The sequence below is a fragment of the Pan troglodytes genome, chromosome 11 (genome assembly GCF_028858775.2).
Source record: "Pan troglodytes isolate AG18354 chromosome 11, NHGRI_mPanTro3-v2.0_pri, whole genome shotgun sequence".
NCBI classification, from domain to species: Eukaryota; Metazoa; Chordata; class Mammalia; order Primates; family Hominidae; genus Pan; species Pan troglodytes.
Window position 1 is genome coordinate 11,212,456 of NC_072409.2, and position 19,044 is coordinate 11,231,499.

General features: G+C 46.1%; 1 protein-coding gene across 3 annotated transcripts in view; it reads right to left on the reverse strand.

The window, feature by feature from the left end:
* Positions 1–19,044, reverse strand: part of GARNL3 (GTPase activating Rap/RanGAP domain like 3) — a 170,371-nt gene extending 151,327 nt beyond the window's left edge. Inside the window, exon 1 of one of the 3 annotated variants that reach the window (XM_009457312.5) lies at positions 18,773–19,044. Coding sequence is in view for 1 of the 3 variants with exons in the window: in XM_009457311.5 (XP_009455586.1) it covers positions 18,072–18,163 (92 nt within the window). In the remaining 2 variants the exon portion in view is untranslated. Of the gene's footprint in view, positions 1–18,071; positions 18,237–18,772 lie in introns of those variants that run through there. The other 2 variants (XM_054659081.2, XM_009457311.5) reach the window with 2 other exon arrangements.

Below are 19,044 nucleotides of genomic sequence, written 5' to 3' on the forward strand. Positions count from 1 at the left end.
AATTATTTTCTGAGCCAATTAGCAGGGCTCTTCACTCATCTCTACCTCAACTGACAGACAAACAAGCCAGCAAAATCCAATTACTTGGAAATGGAAAAATAAAAAGCAATTTTATGTAACACTTTGGTCAAAGGGGACTCTTTATAATGTCTTCTTAAGAAACATGTGACATCTCTGGCTGGAGTCGCGAGTGAATTTAAAAAAGAAAGAAAGAAAGACTGAGAAAAGACAAAAGGCCTAATGGCTCAGAAAGGTTTTATGCATGAGAAGGGAGTGCTGTGAGGCTGGAGACCAAGAAAAGCGACTCCACACAAGTTGGGGCTTTGGAATCAGATAGGCACTGGCCACTCTGAAGGTTCTATAGTGGTGCCAGTTAGACCCAAGGCTGCAGGCATATTAAAAAACAAACAACAACAACAACAACAACAACAAACCAGGCCGGGCATAGTGGCTCACGCCTGTAATCCTAGCTATCTGGGAGGCTGAGGCAAAGGAATCACTTGAACCCAGGAGGTAGAGGTTGCAGTGAGCCGAGATTGCACCACTGCACTTCAGCCTGGGTGTCAGAGCGAGACTGTCTCAAACAAAACAAAACAAAACAAACAAACAAAAAACCTCAAAAAAGTCACTCTAATGACCTGTGCCTAATGCAGGAAGGATTCAAGACTCACATAACCTCCTACCTGTCCCCTTTGTCTTCTCTCTTGTCAGGTCCCTCTGGTATTCCTCTTATAAATGATGACCTGGCTTCCCCCATTGCCTTTCCTGGGCCCAGGAGGCCACATGCTGCATACCTGACCCAGACTTCTAGGTAATCTCACCCTAGGCTGGCTTCAGGCCACTTATCTTGGCAGCAACTAGATAGATATCAAAGGCTCAAGTCACCCACTCATGACAAAGCGCAAGAAACCAGGGTTCTGTTATCAGTTGTTCTTTACCCAAAGGAGCCCCGAGTCTTCTAAAACCCAGTGTCACTAGAGTTTACGGCTACCTTAGTGATACACCAACAAATAAATAACAAATCAGGGCTTCAGGATGAGAGACATTTTCTTTTTCTTTTGAACCTCCCAGATTTATTTTAATTACAAAGATAATACTTGTATGCAAAAGATTTATTAAGCAGTGCTCTCAAAAGATACCGATAAGGAGTGGAGGAAGCAGGACAGGGAACGAGAAGAAACCCAGTGAGACTTCAGTTTCCGGCAGAGCCCTGCGAAGGAACAGCTTCCATGTGACTGACGCTGAGCTGTCCGACTGGGTAGCCACTAGCCACTACTGAGCAACTGAAATGGGGACATCCCAAGTGAAGTGTGTTACACACTGGGTTTTGAAGACTTAGTACAAATAAAAATGAATTCAAAACATCTCATTAATAATTTTTCACACTGATTACATGTTGAATGATATAAATACACTGTTAGAATGATTTTAATTAAAAAAATTTTTTTTGAGACAGGGTCTCACTCTGCCACCCAGGATGGAGTGCAGTGGCACAATCATAACTCACTATAGCTTTGACTTCCCAGACTCAGGAGATACTCCTGCCTCAACCTCCTGAGTAGCTGGGACCACAGGTGTGCACCATCACACCTGGCTAATTTTTTAAAACATTATTTGTATAGACATGGATCTCCCTATGTTGCCCACAGTGGTCTGAAACTCCTCAGCTCAAGTGATCCTCCCACCTCGACTTCCCAAAGTGTTGGGATTACAAGCATGAATGCCATGCCTAGCCCCTTATTAAAATGAATTTTAATGTGGCTACTAGAAAATGTAAAGTCACATATGTAGGTTGCTTTATATTTTGGACACTGCTGCTCAAGGCAACTGACATCTCAGAGTTGTCCCCACCTGAGACAAGGGGCGAGGCTTCCATTTCCTGCAGCCTCAGTTACTGGCTGAGGGCCACAGGGTGGGAGTGAGGATGGGGTGATGTAAAGGCCCAAGTGAATCCTTCAAGCTGTCTACACATGTGGGGTGCAAGGGTGCAAAGGCAGTTCACCTGCGAGTTACCATTGTGAGGGCTGGCGGTGCATGGCACTCAGGATGGGAAAAAGAGCACAGAAACGGTAAAGGGACCTGAGGGCACCTAAGGGGACTGGCTGACGATGTCCATGACACCCCCCACCCCACTCCCTTTCCTCTTCAGTAGCTCCCTACCACTTCAGTAGTTTGGCTTCCTACCATTCTTTTCTCTATCTGCAAACCTTTATGCAATATATATGCTTGGACTATACAATGTTCTGTGACTTGCTTTTCTTTCTAAACTAGAGGTCTTACACATCTTTCTACATCAGTAAATATACATGCATCCTTAATTTGGAATATTACAGAATACATTGTTTACATTCTTTTTAGCTTTTTAATCTTTAAATACTAAGATGATTTAATTATCTTACCATGTTCTTTTCTAGCCCTTTAAAGATTTTATTAAAAATTTAAAAGGCTAGCCTTTTTAAACCTTTTCTCTCATTTAATTTTATCTTTTTGCCATCGTTACTCTTAGAGTTCTTTTTTTGCACTTTCATCTAATTCTCTGACTTCTAAAACTGTTCAGATTTTGTCTCCTCACTGTTAATTTTAATCCATTTACTCATTTCTTTTATCTTTTCTAGTCCTAACTTTCTAATTTTAAAAAATATGTTCCTCTTAACCTTCTGACATATTTTACCTTTATCTTCTCACTATTTAAAATATATAGCAGTTGAAGAACTTCTTGGAAAGAAGTGGAGTAAGTACTCATTTGCATAATAACTCCTTGGCACTCTAGGAAAAAAGCAAAAAGTAGCTCAATATATAAAGACAACTTATTGAAACAAGAGAGTGGCCAAACTCCATGCTAGAACTCTGAGATCTGCTACATATGATTAAGTGTAGACAAACTGAAAGAGATCATTGAGAGTCTGTACATCTCCCGTAATGTGAGGGAAATGACCTGGCGTGTCCTGAAGGCCTGGCCAGGCTTGATTTGGAGGGGTGAGGACTGGCAGCAAGGGTGGGACTGGGCAGAGGGTTTCCTCTTTGTTTTTTTCACTGTCCCAGCTTTCTAATGAGAAAGGGTGACCTTCTGAGGACAGGCTGAAGAAGAGAGGGATAAGTATGTCTTAGGAGCCACTTAGATCTCTTGAAAGATATTAACCAAAAGTACATGTGAACCTGCCCAAAGAAAGACTACAAGTCAGGGGAAATCACACTGACCCACAGAGGGTCTTGCCTTGAAGTGGGGGTGAAGGCTGGAAATTCAAGGGAAGCCCTGCCAGGGGGGTCAGATACAGCACAGGAACAGGTAATTGGGTGGACTGATGGGAAAATGTGGGACTGGTAAGAAGAGATGGCACATTCCTACTGCTTCTGTACCCTCCCCAATTCCTGAGGCCAGACCTCAAGCTCAGGTTCTAAAAGAGAAGATCCAACCATTGCTCAGATAGAGCGGGAGGGAGTCTAGGTGGTTCCACCCACATTATTAGTGGGTACACGACCCAGGAGAGCTGCTTCTAGTCAAAGATGAACACGCAAGACTACCGAGCACAGGACCTATGAGAAACGCAGCACCGGACAGATGAGGAGTACAGATCAGGAGGTTTCCACAGGGAGCAGGTGAAAAATAAGACACCAAGAGAACAAAGCTTCTCTCAAAACGTCCAATACTGCAATAGGCAGATTTCACAAGGCTCTAGGATAAATATCCCAGAATAAGGTAGGAGAAAGGATGATTCAGTGTGGAAGTGCTTTCTGGGGGCAGTGGACCTGTAGGAGAGGACATGGGGGTATCCCTGAGCAGTTCTCCTATGGAAAGTGTTTTTGTATGTATGTGGTTTCCTATTTGACAGAGGACAGCCCTGAGAAGCACACAGTTTACAGTTTTCCCCTCCTGTGTTGTGACTCCCAAGCCCTAGGTGTGCCTTGAGTCTTAGTATTGTGAGTCCAAAGAGATGGAGGTAGAGAGAAACGTAGCCTACTTCACAGTTAGGCCTCTCCTCAAGGCCACAAGGAAGTAACAGCAGTCCAGAGAACTTGTCTGGGAGCTCGACTGGGCTCCTCTAGCTGTGGCAGCCACAGCCAGGCCTGATGAGGCCTAATTAAGAAGTCTCAAAGAGACCATACTTCGGAAGGCCAAGGTGGGCGGATCACGAGGTCAGGAGTTCGAGATCAGCCTGGCCAACATGGTGAAACCCCGTCTCTACTAAAGATAACAAAAAAATTAGCCAGGCATGGTGGCATGCTCCTGTAATCCCAGCTACTCAGGAGGCTAAGGCAGGAGAGTCGCTTCCTGGGAGGCAGAGGTTGCAGTGAGCTGAGATCACACCGTTGCACTCTAGCTTGGGTGACAGGGTGAGACTCTGTCCTCGAAAATAAAAAAAAAAAAGGCCGGGTGTGGTGGCTCACGCCTGTAATCCCAGCACTTTGGGAGGCCGAGGTGGGTGGATCACCTGAGGTCGAGAGTTCAAGACCAGCCTGACCAACATGGAGAAACTCTGTCTCTACTAAAAATACAAAATTAGCCGGGGTGGTGGCACATGGCTGTAATCCTAGCTACTCGGGAGGCTGAGGCAGGAGAATCACTTGAACCCGGGAGACGGAGTTTGCGGTGAGCCAAGATCGCGCCATTGCACTCCAGCCTGGGCAACAAGAGCGAAACTCTGTCTCAAAAAAAAAAAAAAAAAGACCATGGAAGAACACAAGTGTGCCCAGAAGTCATCTCAAATGTTAGCAGGGAGACCCCTGAATGCAGCACGACAGCAAAAAGGACAAGATCTCAGTTTTGGCTCCTTCAACTTGGCAGCCACTTCACCACCCTGATCACTGACCTTCAGCCATATCCCACAGGGAACATGGGAAGCTTCAGAGAGCTACACCCACTCACTTGCACCCTTAATCTTGCACACTCCTTGTTCTGATTGTTCACTGAAAACTACCTGGACCCAGGCATAACTCATCATTTTTGCAGGTCTTCAAACCAATATCAGCTTTTGAGGTTGGAGTGATGCAGCCACCAAGTGAGCAGCAACGCCTGCAGAGCTGGCGCAGTGGGAGGCTACAGTGAGCAGCCGGCTGTCAGTGGACGAATCAGGAGTGGACACCAGATTCCGTCACCAAATCTAAACTGGCCCCCTCCCATGCACACTCCTTATATGCTATCACCTCCTACTCCACAGCCCTCATCACTGTTGGAAGTCATCCTAGTTACGCATTTGTTTATTGGGACATGGTCTATCTCCCTCCACTAGAATGTCCATGAGGGGGCAGGAACCTCATCTGTTTTGTTCATGGTGTATCCCAAGCACTTAGCACATAGCGGTCTCCAAAAATAGCTGCTGAATGAATACATGACTATGTGAATGCCAAAAGCATTAGAAAGGTATTCGTCTGGCATAGGGAGAACATGTCAGGTTGATCTGGCCTTTCTTGAATGAGGTCACTGCTGGCTTTAGTCAGGCGGATGGGAAACCTGCTCCACTGCTTTACCAGTCTCTGATAGGCAGCTGCTTTGTGAGGACTGTGACAAGTGCACAGGAGCAAAGACAATCCATCTGCAAAACATCAACCCGGGCTTGATCTATGGAACTGACACTGGGGAATACTTAGTGGCTGGCAGTGCTTCTAGAGACACTTTTTTCTCTGGTCATAAAATGCAAGACAGATATTTATGTCCTTACTTCCATTTGTGCTGAAACTATGCAATCGCTGACACTTATGGTTGGAAAGTCTACCTCAAGCACCCAACTGAGGCTGGATTGCCCATTTTTACCTCTTCACCCAATAAGGTGGTTCCCACATGGGCATGCCAGCTATGCAACAGCACATCCATGTACAGGGAACCTTTGGCTACTGTGTGACCAACTTTCCATCAATATGTCTCATTTATTTTTGTTATGATTGGAGAAAAATACTGTCTGTGGCAGATACTGTGGAATGACTTGCTCAATACCCACTTCAGTCCCCTTCCACTGTGCAAAAGTTGGAAAGCTAAAACTTAAATGTTCTCAACTCCTTTGCAGTTAAGAGTTCTGGACGTGATTTATATTCCACAAGTCAGATGCACTCATGAGAGACTCTGACTTGGAACTGAGTCAGTGGTGCAAAAGAGAGGATATAAGCATTGTTCTGGTTTTACAGACAGTGACAAGAGTATCATGGTTCTAGAGTCAGCAGCTTCTTGATTCTCCAGCTTTCTGAAGTAGCAGTGGTGGCTCTGGGGATCCAGGCAGAGTCGGCAGCATGGGTCTGTAGTTAGTCAAGGTGCCAGGAGCTCCTTGCTTCTTGATTGATCAGCTTCTTGACATGATGCAGCAGCTTTCCTTTCCTGAAGACAGCAGAGCAGAGTGGTCCTGGGAGCTCAGACAGCAGTCAGCTCTCCAGCCCTTCCAACAAACTTGTACACACTTAATTCCCTGGATCAGTACAACATCCCTTACTGCTTATATTGGGTAGAGTAGATTCTGTTGTCTGCAACAGATTACTAACTGATATGCCTTTTTTAGTGTCTGTCAGATTGGATTGTGAGCTTAACAGTTTAATTGACCCTGTGCAGAGCGCAGAGTAGGGCACGAATTTCTTCTTCTGGCAGGAGTAATGGATAACCTCCAGTGGGCAACAAAAAGAGACTGCATATTTTTACTGGAATACATAGGAATGTTGTCTTTTAGAATAAAAGAGAGCCTGCTCAAAGCACTAGGAATTTCTGCTCAAGCAGCAAAGAAATGTCGAGAAGCAACCAAAAGAATAGCACACTAGGGTCATGTGGAGGCTCACACCTGTAATCTCAGCACTTTGAGAGGCCGAAGCAGGGGGAACTGAGGCCAGGAGTTCAAGACCAGCAAGGGCAACATAGTGAGACCTTGTCTACAAAAAGTTTAGTCCTAGTTACTCAGGAGGCTGAGGTGGGAGGATCAGGTGAGAGGATCACTTGAGCCCAGAAGTTCGAAGTTACAGTGAGCTATGATCACGCCACTGTGCTCCGGACTGTCTGGTCTAGAGACAATAGGTCTAGAGACCCTATTTCTAACAGCACACTAATTGAGAATACTTCTGAGGTCACTGTTACACTGGAGTGTGATTGTGCTATCACTGGTGCTGACCTGCTTAGCATTGTTTTGAGTCTTTTCAAGTTTGTTACCAAAAATTATATTCAAAAGTGTGCAGAAAACATAAAACAGTTGAGAAATACTAGTCTAACTTATAGATGCTTTGACATTTCCGATAATAACATTTTTTACTGCTCCTTACAGTAAGCCATCCTAGCTTGGGGCAGAACTAACTGTAGGAATGTACTTTCAGGTACTGAGTCCAACCAGTTTTAATATACCTCATACCCACTGTGATTTCAGGTCTAGCCAAGGCCATATGCCGAGTGAGCCTAATTTCTTTGTAAATGAAACCCTGTCAACTGTGGTAAGGCAGCTGTCATATCCTCCATGAATTTTCTTTTTCATGTAAAACACTACTCTCCCATATTGATTTTTTCCCTTTTTGGATCACTTCCATCAGATATAAACACCTTTATAAAACAAGAGCTAAAAAACCCAAACAAAAACAAATTTTCAACTCACATTCCCTCCACCTGTGCAAACAGTTGACTGTAGTCGTTGTTTCCAATCATCTCCTCTCATTATCTCTTGAAGCCAGTCCAGTGAGATTTTCACCCTCACTGTTCCAAAGAAACAGTTTTGTCAAAGGCCACCAAAGGACCAATAATGCTAAACCCAGTGGTCAACTCTTAGTTCTTCATTTTGTTTGAGCTATCAACATATGACACAGAAAATCATTCCCTCTTTGTTTTTTAAAAAAACAAAAAAACTATATGAATCTTATTTCCCCCAAATAAAAAATGTCAATCACATTATGTATCCATGACACAATGATTTCACATTCAAGTCTCAAGTCTACATTTCACTTGGGATTTATATGAACAATTAATCAAAGTCTACCAAATCACAGGTTACCTTTCCGACTAATAAAGTTTCTGTAGTGATTCTCGTTCCTAACATCTCCTGATATCCCTTTATTCCACAAAATTTTTCTGTTTCCCTATTTCACTGTGATTCACAGTTACATTAAATAACAAAGCTAAACAAAACAAAAACCTTGGTGCATTCTTTCAAACGTTTCCTACCTGAGGATCCATATCTGCTCTGTCCTAAGGCAGCCACCAACCACAGGTGGCTACTCAGCACTTAAAATGTGGCTAGCCTGAAGTGAGATGTGCTATAAGTGTAAAATGCATACTAGATTTTGAAGACAGTATGGGAAAAAAGGAAACTTTCTCAATAATTTGGCCACTAGAATTTTTAAATTACATATGCAATTCTGTACCCTGGCTATCGCCAGAAGCTGCTTATTTCTCTTCACTTAACACATATGTATATGCTAGGTATCTTTCCAAGCAGAAATATAAATTCTAACATATTATTCATATTGACATACTTCTGATGGACTTAAAAAAAAAACTTTTATAAGTGCTATGATCTAATGTCTGTGTCTCTCCAAAATTCATATGTTGAAACTTAATCCCCAACGTGGTAGTATTAAGAGGTGGGGCCTTTGGGAGGCGATTAGGACACGAGGGCTCAGCTCTCATGAATATGTCCTTTTGTGTCTGTATAACCGAATCCCAAGAGAGCTTATTCACCTTTTCTACCACATGAGGACACAAAAGGTGCTGTAGCAGGCCCTCACCAGACACCAAATCTGCTGGTACCTGGATTTTGGACTTTACAGCCTCCAGAAGTGTGAACAATAAATTTCTGTTTATAAATTACTCAGTCGAAAGGATTTTGTTTTAGCAGCCCAAATGGACTAGGGCAACAAGCAATCCTACAGTGAATAGCCTTCTTCGTAAATCTCTTTGGGCAGTCACACCTCATTGCTAACTCATACTTGCTTACTGTCCTCTAAGATCCTAGCTCTAGAGACAACTAGATGTGGGGTTTCTATTTTCCCACATCTCTACACTCTCTGCCTCTGTATATCTCTGCATGCTGCTGTAGAACTTCTCCTCCCAGGAAAACCAGCCGTGAGTCTCACTGTAAAGGACAAATCTTTTATAATTTTCCTACAGCACTGTTTGTCAGACTTCATCTCTCTTAAGATCTTTAACTCTGGAAACCAGACAACCAAGCATAATCTCTCATATTAACCTTCTAAAGCAAAACTAATTTGAGTATTGTCTTCCTCCAAGAAAGGAAGCTGGTTTGCATTAATTTAAAATCTTAGTGAATAATAAAAGTTGTTTTTTCTCTGCTCTTAGGAGAACAGACATAATATGAAAATTAATTTTCTTCTGCTGGCTCTAAGAGCCCATTATGTCAGCCCAATACAAGACAGCTTTTAATAGTCTTTCCCAAGAAGACTGCTGTTTTTCCAAAAGAAAACTGACAGCAGCAGATTTATTTGTGATTAAATACTTAAGGGCCTGATACAAACAAAAAAAGTAATAACGGAACACAGAGGAATGAAGACTGTGAAAAAAGCTCACATTAAAATATTTGTTCACAAAACTACCTGAAAAAAAGAAAGTCTGGAAAACTACAAGAAAAACAAACTCTAAGAGTCCCAAGAAACATAAGGAAGAAGAAAAGGAGGCACCCCGACGCATAATGGATAACTGCTCTTTTCTGAACTTATCTTGGCCTGGAAAGCAACATTCAGGAACAAGAAAGCATTTGTCTTGGCATCGAATTTGTTCTCACAAGGCGTGGGTTCTATGCATTACTAATAAGGAAACCACCATGCACAGAGCAATATTTGGGAAAGTAGAAAATATGTTTTCCATTTGTAATTCAAAATCTTCTGTCTATGGTAGGGCTCTGCACCCACAGTGGCTAAACTTAGCAAGCATAATTTAACCACTTAACTAAGGCAGGCTTTTACAACAAAAACTAAAAAAAAAATACAGAAACCCCAATTCTGTGACCCTGGGTGGCATCTGGGTATTCATACTTTGGAAAAGCATCCCAGATATAATGACTTTTTTTTCTACCAACCCAATATCAATTCCCTTCTTCTGGTAATAGCACTGTGCTTTTCCTTTGAGAAATCACTACTTCTTGGTCTCTGTGAATGGAAGATTTCAGCACGTGACCAGGCCCAGCCAATCAGCATGTTTCACCCCCTTCTAGCCAAAGCAATTGGTTCAAGGATGACCATGGAACCCAAGAGAGCCAATGAATGTCAACTCAGGGACATATGCTAGAATTATTATTGTTATTTTAAGAGACAGGGTTTCACTTTGTCACCCAGGCTGGAGTGCAGTGGCATGATCCTGGCTCACTGTAGCCTCAAGCTCCTACTCTAGTGATCCTCTCATCTCAGCCCCCTGAGTAGCTGGGACTACAGGCATGCAATACCATGCCCAACTAATTTTTATTTTTTATTTTCTTTTGAGACAAGGTCTTGCTCTGTCACCCAGGCCGCAGTGCAGTGGTATAATCATGACTCACTGAAACCTCGACCTCCTGGACTCAAAAATTTTGGGATTACAGGCACAAGCCACCATGCCAAGTCATATGCTAGAATTATTGAGAAAGCAGTCCTATATTTCTGCTGGGATCCTACATTGAAATTAAGTCTGGAGTAGTTAACTTTCTTTGCCTCAATGAGGAAAGGCCTTGAGCATAAAGTCAACCCAGAAGATGAAGACTACTAATGTCATTATTCAAGCACCTGGAGCCATCCTTTCCCAACACTTGGTCTACCCCAGCATTTTGCAATTGCAGGAACCAATAACTCTCCTTTGCTTGTCATTCATAGATTTTGACAATATTAAGAAAAAATTTAACTACTGGTAAGGCACTGATATCAGCCAATCAGGAAAGATGCTAATGCAGGCTGGGCACGGTGCCTCATGCCTGTAATCCTAGTGCCTTGAGAGGCTAAGGTGGAAGGATCACTTGAGCCTAGGAGTTCGAGGCCAGCCTGGGGAACACAGGAAGACCTCATCTCTACACAAAAATTTAAAAATTAGCCAGGAGTAGTTGTGCATACCTGTAGTCCTAGCTACTCAGGAGGCTGAGGCAGGAGGATCATTGAGCCCAGGAGTTCAAGGCTGCAGTGGGCTATGATCATGCCACTGTACTCCAGCCTGGGCAACAGAGTGAGACTCTGTCTTTTAAAAAGACAAAAAGAAGGGATGTTGATGAGTTACTACTCCTGCTTCAGTAGCTGAAGGAGAAGGGTTCAATGGTGATTACAAGTGGGTAAGAGCCACCTGACAATTAAGGCTACACCTGGAATCAGCCTACGAACACTGGTACTGCAAGTGGCCATGAGAGCATGATGAGTGATGGGTGGCAAGAATAATGAGGCAAGCTTTGACTTCACTCTCAGGGAAAGCTAATGCAGCTGCTCAATATTAAAAAGGTTTGCTTTATGAAGTGGTGGGCTCCTGGACCTTAGATGTAAGAAACAGAAGCCAAATGATCAACTACAAAGGTTGTTGCAGGAAAGATTCTGGTATTACTCAGAGGGTTGGTTTTCGAAGTACTGTATGTCCCTGGGCCAGCAGTATGGCATTATTTATGAGCGTGTTAAAAACACAGATTCATAGAACCCACTGATGACCTTGTGAATCAGAATCTCTGGGGGTGGGGCTCAGGCAACTGTGTTTTAAGAAGCCCTCCTCCTATCTATGCTCTGTTTGAGAACTGTATTAGCAATCTGACTCAGTTTCGTCAGCCCCATTCCACAGATTCCGACTAAGTAGATTTGGGGTGAGGCTTGAGAATCTGATTTCTAACAAGTTCTTAGGGAATGCAGATGCTGCTTGCTGGTCCAGGGACCACACTTTGAGAAGCAATGTCTGAGCAGTTGACCTAGGTGATGTCTAAAGTTCCATTCAAAGTTGAGATTATTTGATCTTCAGGATTTACCTCAGAAATTCAATCCTACTAATATATAACCCTCTTAATGTGGTAGCTCATATGTGGTTTGGCCTCTATGAAATATTGCAGCCAAAATGACACAGCTCAGCAATAGAAAATAATTTAAAATAACTCTGGTTCATCAATTTCTTGATCACCACAAAGGGACAAAAGACAACAGATATATGTCTTAAAATATCGTTTGCCTGGCCGGGCGCAGTGGCTCACGCCTGTAATCCCAGCACGTTGGGAGGCCGAGGCAGGCGGATCATGAGGTCAGGAGATCTAGACCATCCTGGCTAATACAGTGAAACCCTGTCTCTACTAAAAATACAAAAAAAAAAAAAAATTAGCTGGGCGTGGTGGCGGGCGCCTGTAGTCCCAGCTACTAGGGAAGCTGAGGCAGGAGAATGGCATGAACCCAGAAGGCAGAGCTTGCAGTGAGCCGAGATAGCGCCACTGCACTCCAGCCTGGGTGACAAAGCTAGACTCTGTCTCAAAAAAAAATAAAATAAAAATAAAAATAATATATATGTATATATATGTATGTATATATATGTATATGTACATATATATGTATGTATATATGTATATATACACACACACATATATACACATACATATATATGTGTGTATATATATATCGTTTGCCTGTATTAGCTTCCCTCACACAAAGTAGGTTTTCCTGTATGTTTCACCTCTAAACACCCCTAAAAGTTTTGTTCAGCCAATCCTAACCATTTCCCTAGGTACCTATTGTCCTTTTCCTCACCTCCTCTCTTCCTAAATCTGCAGCTCAAAAATGCAACAAAGCAAAGCAGAACCTTATTCTGAGGGCAGGGGAGGAGGAAAAACTGAATAGACAAAGCCGAAGTTTCAATCAGGCAAGGGGAGGAAAAGGTTGAGAAGAATTTTTATGTAAATGTCTTTTTTTTTTTTTTTTTTGGTGAGATGGAGTTTCACTCTTGTTGCCCAGGCTGGAGTGCAATGGCGCGATCTTGGCTCACCGCAACCTCCGCCTCCTGGGTTCATGCGATTCTCCTGCCTCAGCCTCCTGAGCAGCTGGGATTACAGGCATGTGCCACCACGTCGGCTAATTTTGTATTTTTAGTAGAGACGGGGTTTCTGCATGTTGGTCAGGTTCGAACTCCCAACCTCAGGTGATCTGCCTGCCTCAGCCTCCCAAAGTGCTAGGATTACAGGCATGAGCCACCATGCCCGGCTGAATGTTTGTCATTTTTGTCCAGAGCAGTTACCATTTACTAAAGCTTTGTGCCAGGTACTGTTTTTAGCACTTTGCATTAATTAGTTCATTTAAAGCTGACAGCAATACTTTGAGGCAGGTCATTTTAAAAAGGAGTTAACCAAGGTTCAGAGGGGTTACGCAACTTGTCCAAGTTCACAAGTGGTGAGTGAAAAGACAGAAACTTGAACCCAAGTCTGTCTCACTCCAAAGCCCTTGTTCTTTAACACTAACTGATGTGCCTTCCTACAAAATGATGGCAAACACATCCAGGGCAAGTGGTTTAACAGCATAAGTGTCTTATTCTACTGCATCCAGGTTTCCCAGCTAGTCTGTCACTGCCCCTGCCTGGAGACCTAATGCCTGGGCTTTTCCCTTCGCCTTTACATTCATCAGTTTGCTGTGTCTGCAGGCTAGTTAGTTATCAGAGCTGACATCAGATATTTAGCCAACAGAGTTGCCAAAGTGAAAATAAGGACTTTCTTCTCCTGATGCCAACAAGATGCTTAGGTAAATATGGCTAAACCAGATTCTGAAAAGCCCTAAACATGAGGCATTTAAACTGCTGGGTATGGTGGCTCAAGCCTGTAACCCAGCACTTTGGGAAGCCAAGGCAGTAGGATAGCTTGAGGCCAGGATTTCGAGATCAGCCTGGGAAACAAAGTGAGATCAAGTCTCCACACAAAATTTTAAAAATTAGCTGGGCATGGTGGCACTCACCTGTAGTCTCAGCTACTCGGGAGGCTGGGGTTGGAGAATCGCTTAAGTCCAGGAGTTCAAGGATGCAGTGAGCTATGATTGTGCCACTGCACTCCAGCCTGGGCAATAGAGTGAGACTTTGTCTCAAAAATAAATGAATGAATAAATAAAATGGATATAACAGGAAATGAGAAAGAATTAAGGACTTTGGATAACGGAGGCTAATCTGGTAACAGGCCCACAATTGAGGCAGGCGCTGTTGCCTCTGAAGCACCTGCAGAGCTTTCTGAACATCCACAGGCCCAGTGCCACCCTGAACTTTCTGAATCAAGGGGCACTCATATGCACCTGTATGGCTAAGACGGTCCACAGGTGATTCTGACACACAGTCAGGGTTGTGAGGTAATTTGGATTAATGAATTAAGGGGTAGTTTTTCGAAGCAACAAAAATAAGGGGAGAAGGTATAGATGAACATTTATCTGTTTTAAGTTAAGGAATTCACTTTTACTTAAGCATAAACAGAGCCAGGCACAGTTACTCACGCCTGTAATCCCAGCACTTTGGGAGGCCGAGGCGGGTGGATCACTTGAGGCCAGGAGTTTGAGACCAGCCTGGCCATCATGGTGAAACCCCGTCTCTACTAAAAAATACAAAAGTTAGCCGAGTGTGGTGGCATGCGCCTGTAATCCCAGCTACTCAAGGCTGAGGCAGAAGAATTGCTTGAACCCAGGAGGCGGAGGTTGCAGTGAGCCGAGATTGAGCCACTGTACTCCAGCCTGGGTGACAGAGCAAGACTCTGCCTCAAAAACAAACAAACAAACAACAAAAAAGCATAAACAGGAGGAAGATCTGACTAAATTTTAAAACAACAACCACAATTTAAAAAAGCTTTATCAGAAACATAAAGAAAATTAAAGGCAAATAATAAACTGAAAAAAGTATTTGCTATATATTTGACCTAAACAATTAATTTCCTTAATAAATAAATAAAAAGTGCTTCAATTCTATAAGGAAAGCATAAGCATTCCAAAGGAAAACAGACAAAGTGTATGCGTCTATATTTCATAAAAATAAGTATAAATTATGGATAAATACAAGGAAAAGTTTCACCTCACTATGAAACAAAGAAATTCAAATTAAAACAAGGTACCACTTTGGCAAATATTTATAAATGATAATGCCTAGTATTGAGAGTGGGGAAAAACAGGCACACTCATATGCCCTTGGGGGACTATAAATTGGTACAACTCTCTGGTGAGCAATTTGGCATTATGCTTCAAAAGGCTTTAAAATGTTCATTTTCTTTGATCCAATAACTCCCATCACTTCTATAAATTTATGATGACCTGTTTATAAAAGTTGACCTCTTCATAGCTAAACAAATGCACATGGATTTACAGCATCTTTAGTAAGAGTGAAAAACTGTAAGTAAACTACATGTGTCCAATAAATAAATGGTAATATATCCATATGACAGAATACCAGGCAGCAATTTAAAATAGATTTCAGAAATGTTTAAGGATGTGTGGAAATCCTTACACTATATTAAGTGGAAAAGCAAGTTAAAACATTAATATAAATATACACATACATAGTTAAGAAAAAAGGCTAGTTAATACCTAGTGGTATTATGGGTAAATAAACATTTAATTATCCTCTTTATATTTTTCTTGATTTTTCAGATTTCTTCTCACAAACACAAATTAGTTTTGTTTTATTTTATTGAGATAGGGTCTTGCTCTGTTGCCCAGGCTGGGGTGCAGTGGTGCAATCACAGCTCACTATAACCTCAAACTCCTGGGCTCAAGTGATCCTCCTGACTCAGCCTCTGGAGTAGCTGAGACTACGGGCATGTGCCACCATGCCTGGCTAATTTCTTTTAATTTTTGTAGAGATGGGGTCTTGCTATGTAGCCCAGGCTAGTCTTGAACTCCTGAGGCCTCAAGCGGTCCTCGTGCCTCAGCCTCCCAATGCATTGAGTGTAGGTGTGAGCCGCGATGCCCAGCCACAAATTAGGTTTATTTTGTTTTTTGTTTTTTTTGAGACGGAGTCTCACTCTGTCGCCCAGGCTGGAGTGCAGTGGCACAATCTCAGCTCACTGCAACCTCTGCCTCCTGGGTTCAAACAACTCTCCAACCTCAGCCTCCTCAGTAGTTGGGATTACAGGCGCCCACCACCACAACCGGCTAATTTTTGTATTTTTAGTAGAGATGGGGTCTCACCATGTTGGCCAAGCTGGTCTCAAGCTCCTGACCTCAAATGATCCATCCGCCTCGGCCTCCCAAAGTACTGGGATTACAGGCATGAGCCACTGCGCCTGGCCCACAAATTAGTTTTATAGTCAGAAAAAATGATAATCATTATTATCCTACAGCTGATAAGATAATGTCATGGAGTATCAAATAGAGAATAAGAAAACTCTGGAGGCCAGGAAATCATTAGTCTTTCAGGTGTAAGGTTATGAAGACAAAGGAGAGGGTAATAAAAGTGGGAATTCAAAGGGAAACATTTTCTAAACTGGCACTGCCCAATATGGTAGACTTTAGTCCTAGGCGGTTAAATTAATTAAAGCTAAATAAAATGTAAAATTCAGTTCCTTAGCTCAACTAGCCATATTACAAGTGCTGCATGGCCACAGGTGCCTAGAGGCTACCATAACAGACAGCATGGATTATAGGTTTCCATCACTGCGGAAAGTTCCACGGGACAGCGCTGCTCCATGCATTCCACTTCAGGCCTGAGGGATCCAGCTTCCGGCTTGTCTCTTCAGCCTCATCCCTTGGTTCAGTTTCTCACATCCTTCATGCTCCAGCAACAAGCATGTAAGCATCATGAGCACAGAGACCGTTATCTGTCTGGTTCTCCAAGTCTAGTGGGGGAGACATACTACCTGGGTAACTACACGCAGTGTTATGTGGACTTGAAGACAGGTGCACAGATTATTAATACAGCAAAGAGCTCAATCTGGGGTTCAAGGAAGACTTCCGAAGGAGGAGGGGTGGGCGTATACAGAGAGGAAAGGAAAGAAAATTCTAAGTAGAGAGAAGAGTGTGATATGAATAAGGGCCCAGATGAGAAACAGTGCAGCACAAGGGAGGAAGCACCAGCGGTCAGACACTGACTCATACAACACACAGATGATGTCCCATGGGCCAGGCTTGAGCCAGCTCTGGGCACCCAGGGGTGACCAGGACAGCTCTGTTCCCTGCCCCCGCGATGCTTATATGCCAGGCTCACCAGTACTGCTGGAGCGCCAAGGGTGAGGCAGGGAATGCCAAGAACTGAGGATGGAGGGAAAAGGCCCAGTCAAGGGCCCCGCACTTCATCTTAAGGATCCTGGTTAGTTTGCTTTTTATCCTAGCAATGGAACCCTCTTATTGGCCTCAGTGCGGGTCGGAGTCCACATCCTTCTCTCTCTCTGTCCCCCACTCTGGTCCCTACCACTGCTGCGGGTGATGGGGAGCTCCTCAAGTGGTGTTGGCCGCGAAGGGCACAGTCACGGCTTTAGGAAGACCCCTTTCGCGGCCGGCTGGGGTGTGGATTTCAGAGGTGTCAGAACAGAGATGGGAAGTGTGGCTGAGAGGACGTTGGAGTCATCTCCAAGACCTGAGAAAATCGTAGGGCCGACTTGAGCGACGTCGAAGCAGGAGAATCCGTTCCAAGTTCAGGGACTGCCAGGGAAGCCGAGGGAGGGCACGCGCCCGGGCGGCGGTAGTCCCGTGAGAGGCCCCGGGGGAAGAGCAGCCGAGGGGCGCCGGCGGCCCGGGCAGAGGCCGGCGTCGCGAGGGAGAGGGGCGCAAGGGGCGCGAGGGGCGCAAGGGGCGCGAGGGGCGCGAGGGGCGCGGGGGCCGCGGGCGCCAGGGCGAGCCGGGCCGCGGAGGCAGCAGGTGTGCGGCTGCCAGGGCACGCGGGCGCCGGAAGGAAGCCTCCAGTGGACGGAGGGGTGAGCTCCCGACCTTGCCCTTGAGGGTTTACCAGAGGTGGGCAGGGCACATTCTCCTCAGCCCATGCCCCGCCGAAGCCGCGGGCGTGCGGGGCCTGCCACTGGACCGACGCTTCTGGACGCCCGACACCCGTCCCTGCACCTCCCGCGCGACGGCCCGGCCCCTCCCACGGCCCACGGCCGTTCAGCCCGGGCTCCGCGCCCGGGCTCCTGAGAACCTCCGCAGACCCTTCCCACGCCACGGCCTCGCCCCGCTGTCCCTTCACATCGCCATCCCCCCACGTGGCCGGCACCCCGCCCGGCCGCACCCCTCCCCGTCCGCAGTACCTTGGGCTCTCGAAGCTGCACCCCCTGCGCCGCAGCGCCGCCCTCTTCTGCCGCAGGAGCGCAGCGGCCACCCCGCCGGGCTCCGGTTCCATCGCCCCGGGCGGGGGCCGCGGGCTCGGGAGCACTCGGGTGGGCTCGGGCCTCGGCCGGCCGCTCGGCTCGCGCGCCGCAGCCCGCGTCCCGCCCCACGCCCCTCGCTGGGTCCAGGCCCCGCCCCGGCGCCGCCCCGAACAACAGCCCAGCCCGCCTCGCGCCTCTCATCCTGGTTCAGGCCCCGCCCCAGCCCCGCCCCGAACCCCAGCCTGCCCAGACCCTCCGCTGGGCCCAAGCCCCGCCCCGCGATCACTCACCCTGGTCCCGGCCCCGCCCCGCGCCCGCTCAGCCTGTTACAGGCCCCGCCCCGGCCCCGCTCCCAACTCCAGCTCCGCTTCCCCCGCGCCCTCAGCCCGGAGCAGGCCCCGCCCACGCCCCGCCCACGCCCCGCCCCGCGCTCCGGTAACGCCCCTCCCGCGCCAGCCCCGCGGGGTTCTTGCCGCCGGCTTTCTGCACCTCTGCGAGGCCCACAGGCCCAAAACGCCCACCCTAACCTCGACTGTCCCGTCCACGACCCCACCCCTCCTGCTGCTTGCCCCTCGGCACAGACCCAGGCCCCCCTCACCTACCCCTGCACTACTGAGCTCGCGCAAGGCCCTCGCACTCACCCCAAACCTCTGCTTCCTCGAGCGTCGTCCCTTGGAGTTCGGCCTCTCCTCGCCTCAGCACCTCCTGGCCCTTTCTATTGTAGCTCCGCCCCTCGGGCCCTCCTTTCCCATGTCCCGCCCACAGGTATGGCTCCGCCCCCAGGAGCCCCGCCTTTTCCCTTCGAAGCCCCCACTCCGTGCCCGGACCAGACCCAGCTCCACCGCCTGCTCAGTTCTGCTCTGACAGGGCCCGCCACAGCCCCGCCCAGCCGCAAGAGGCCCCGCCCAAACTC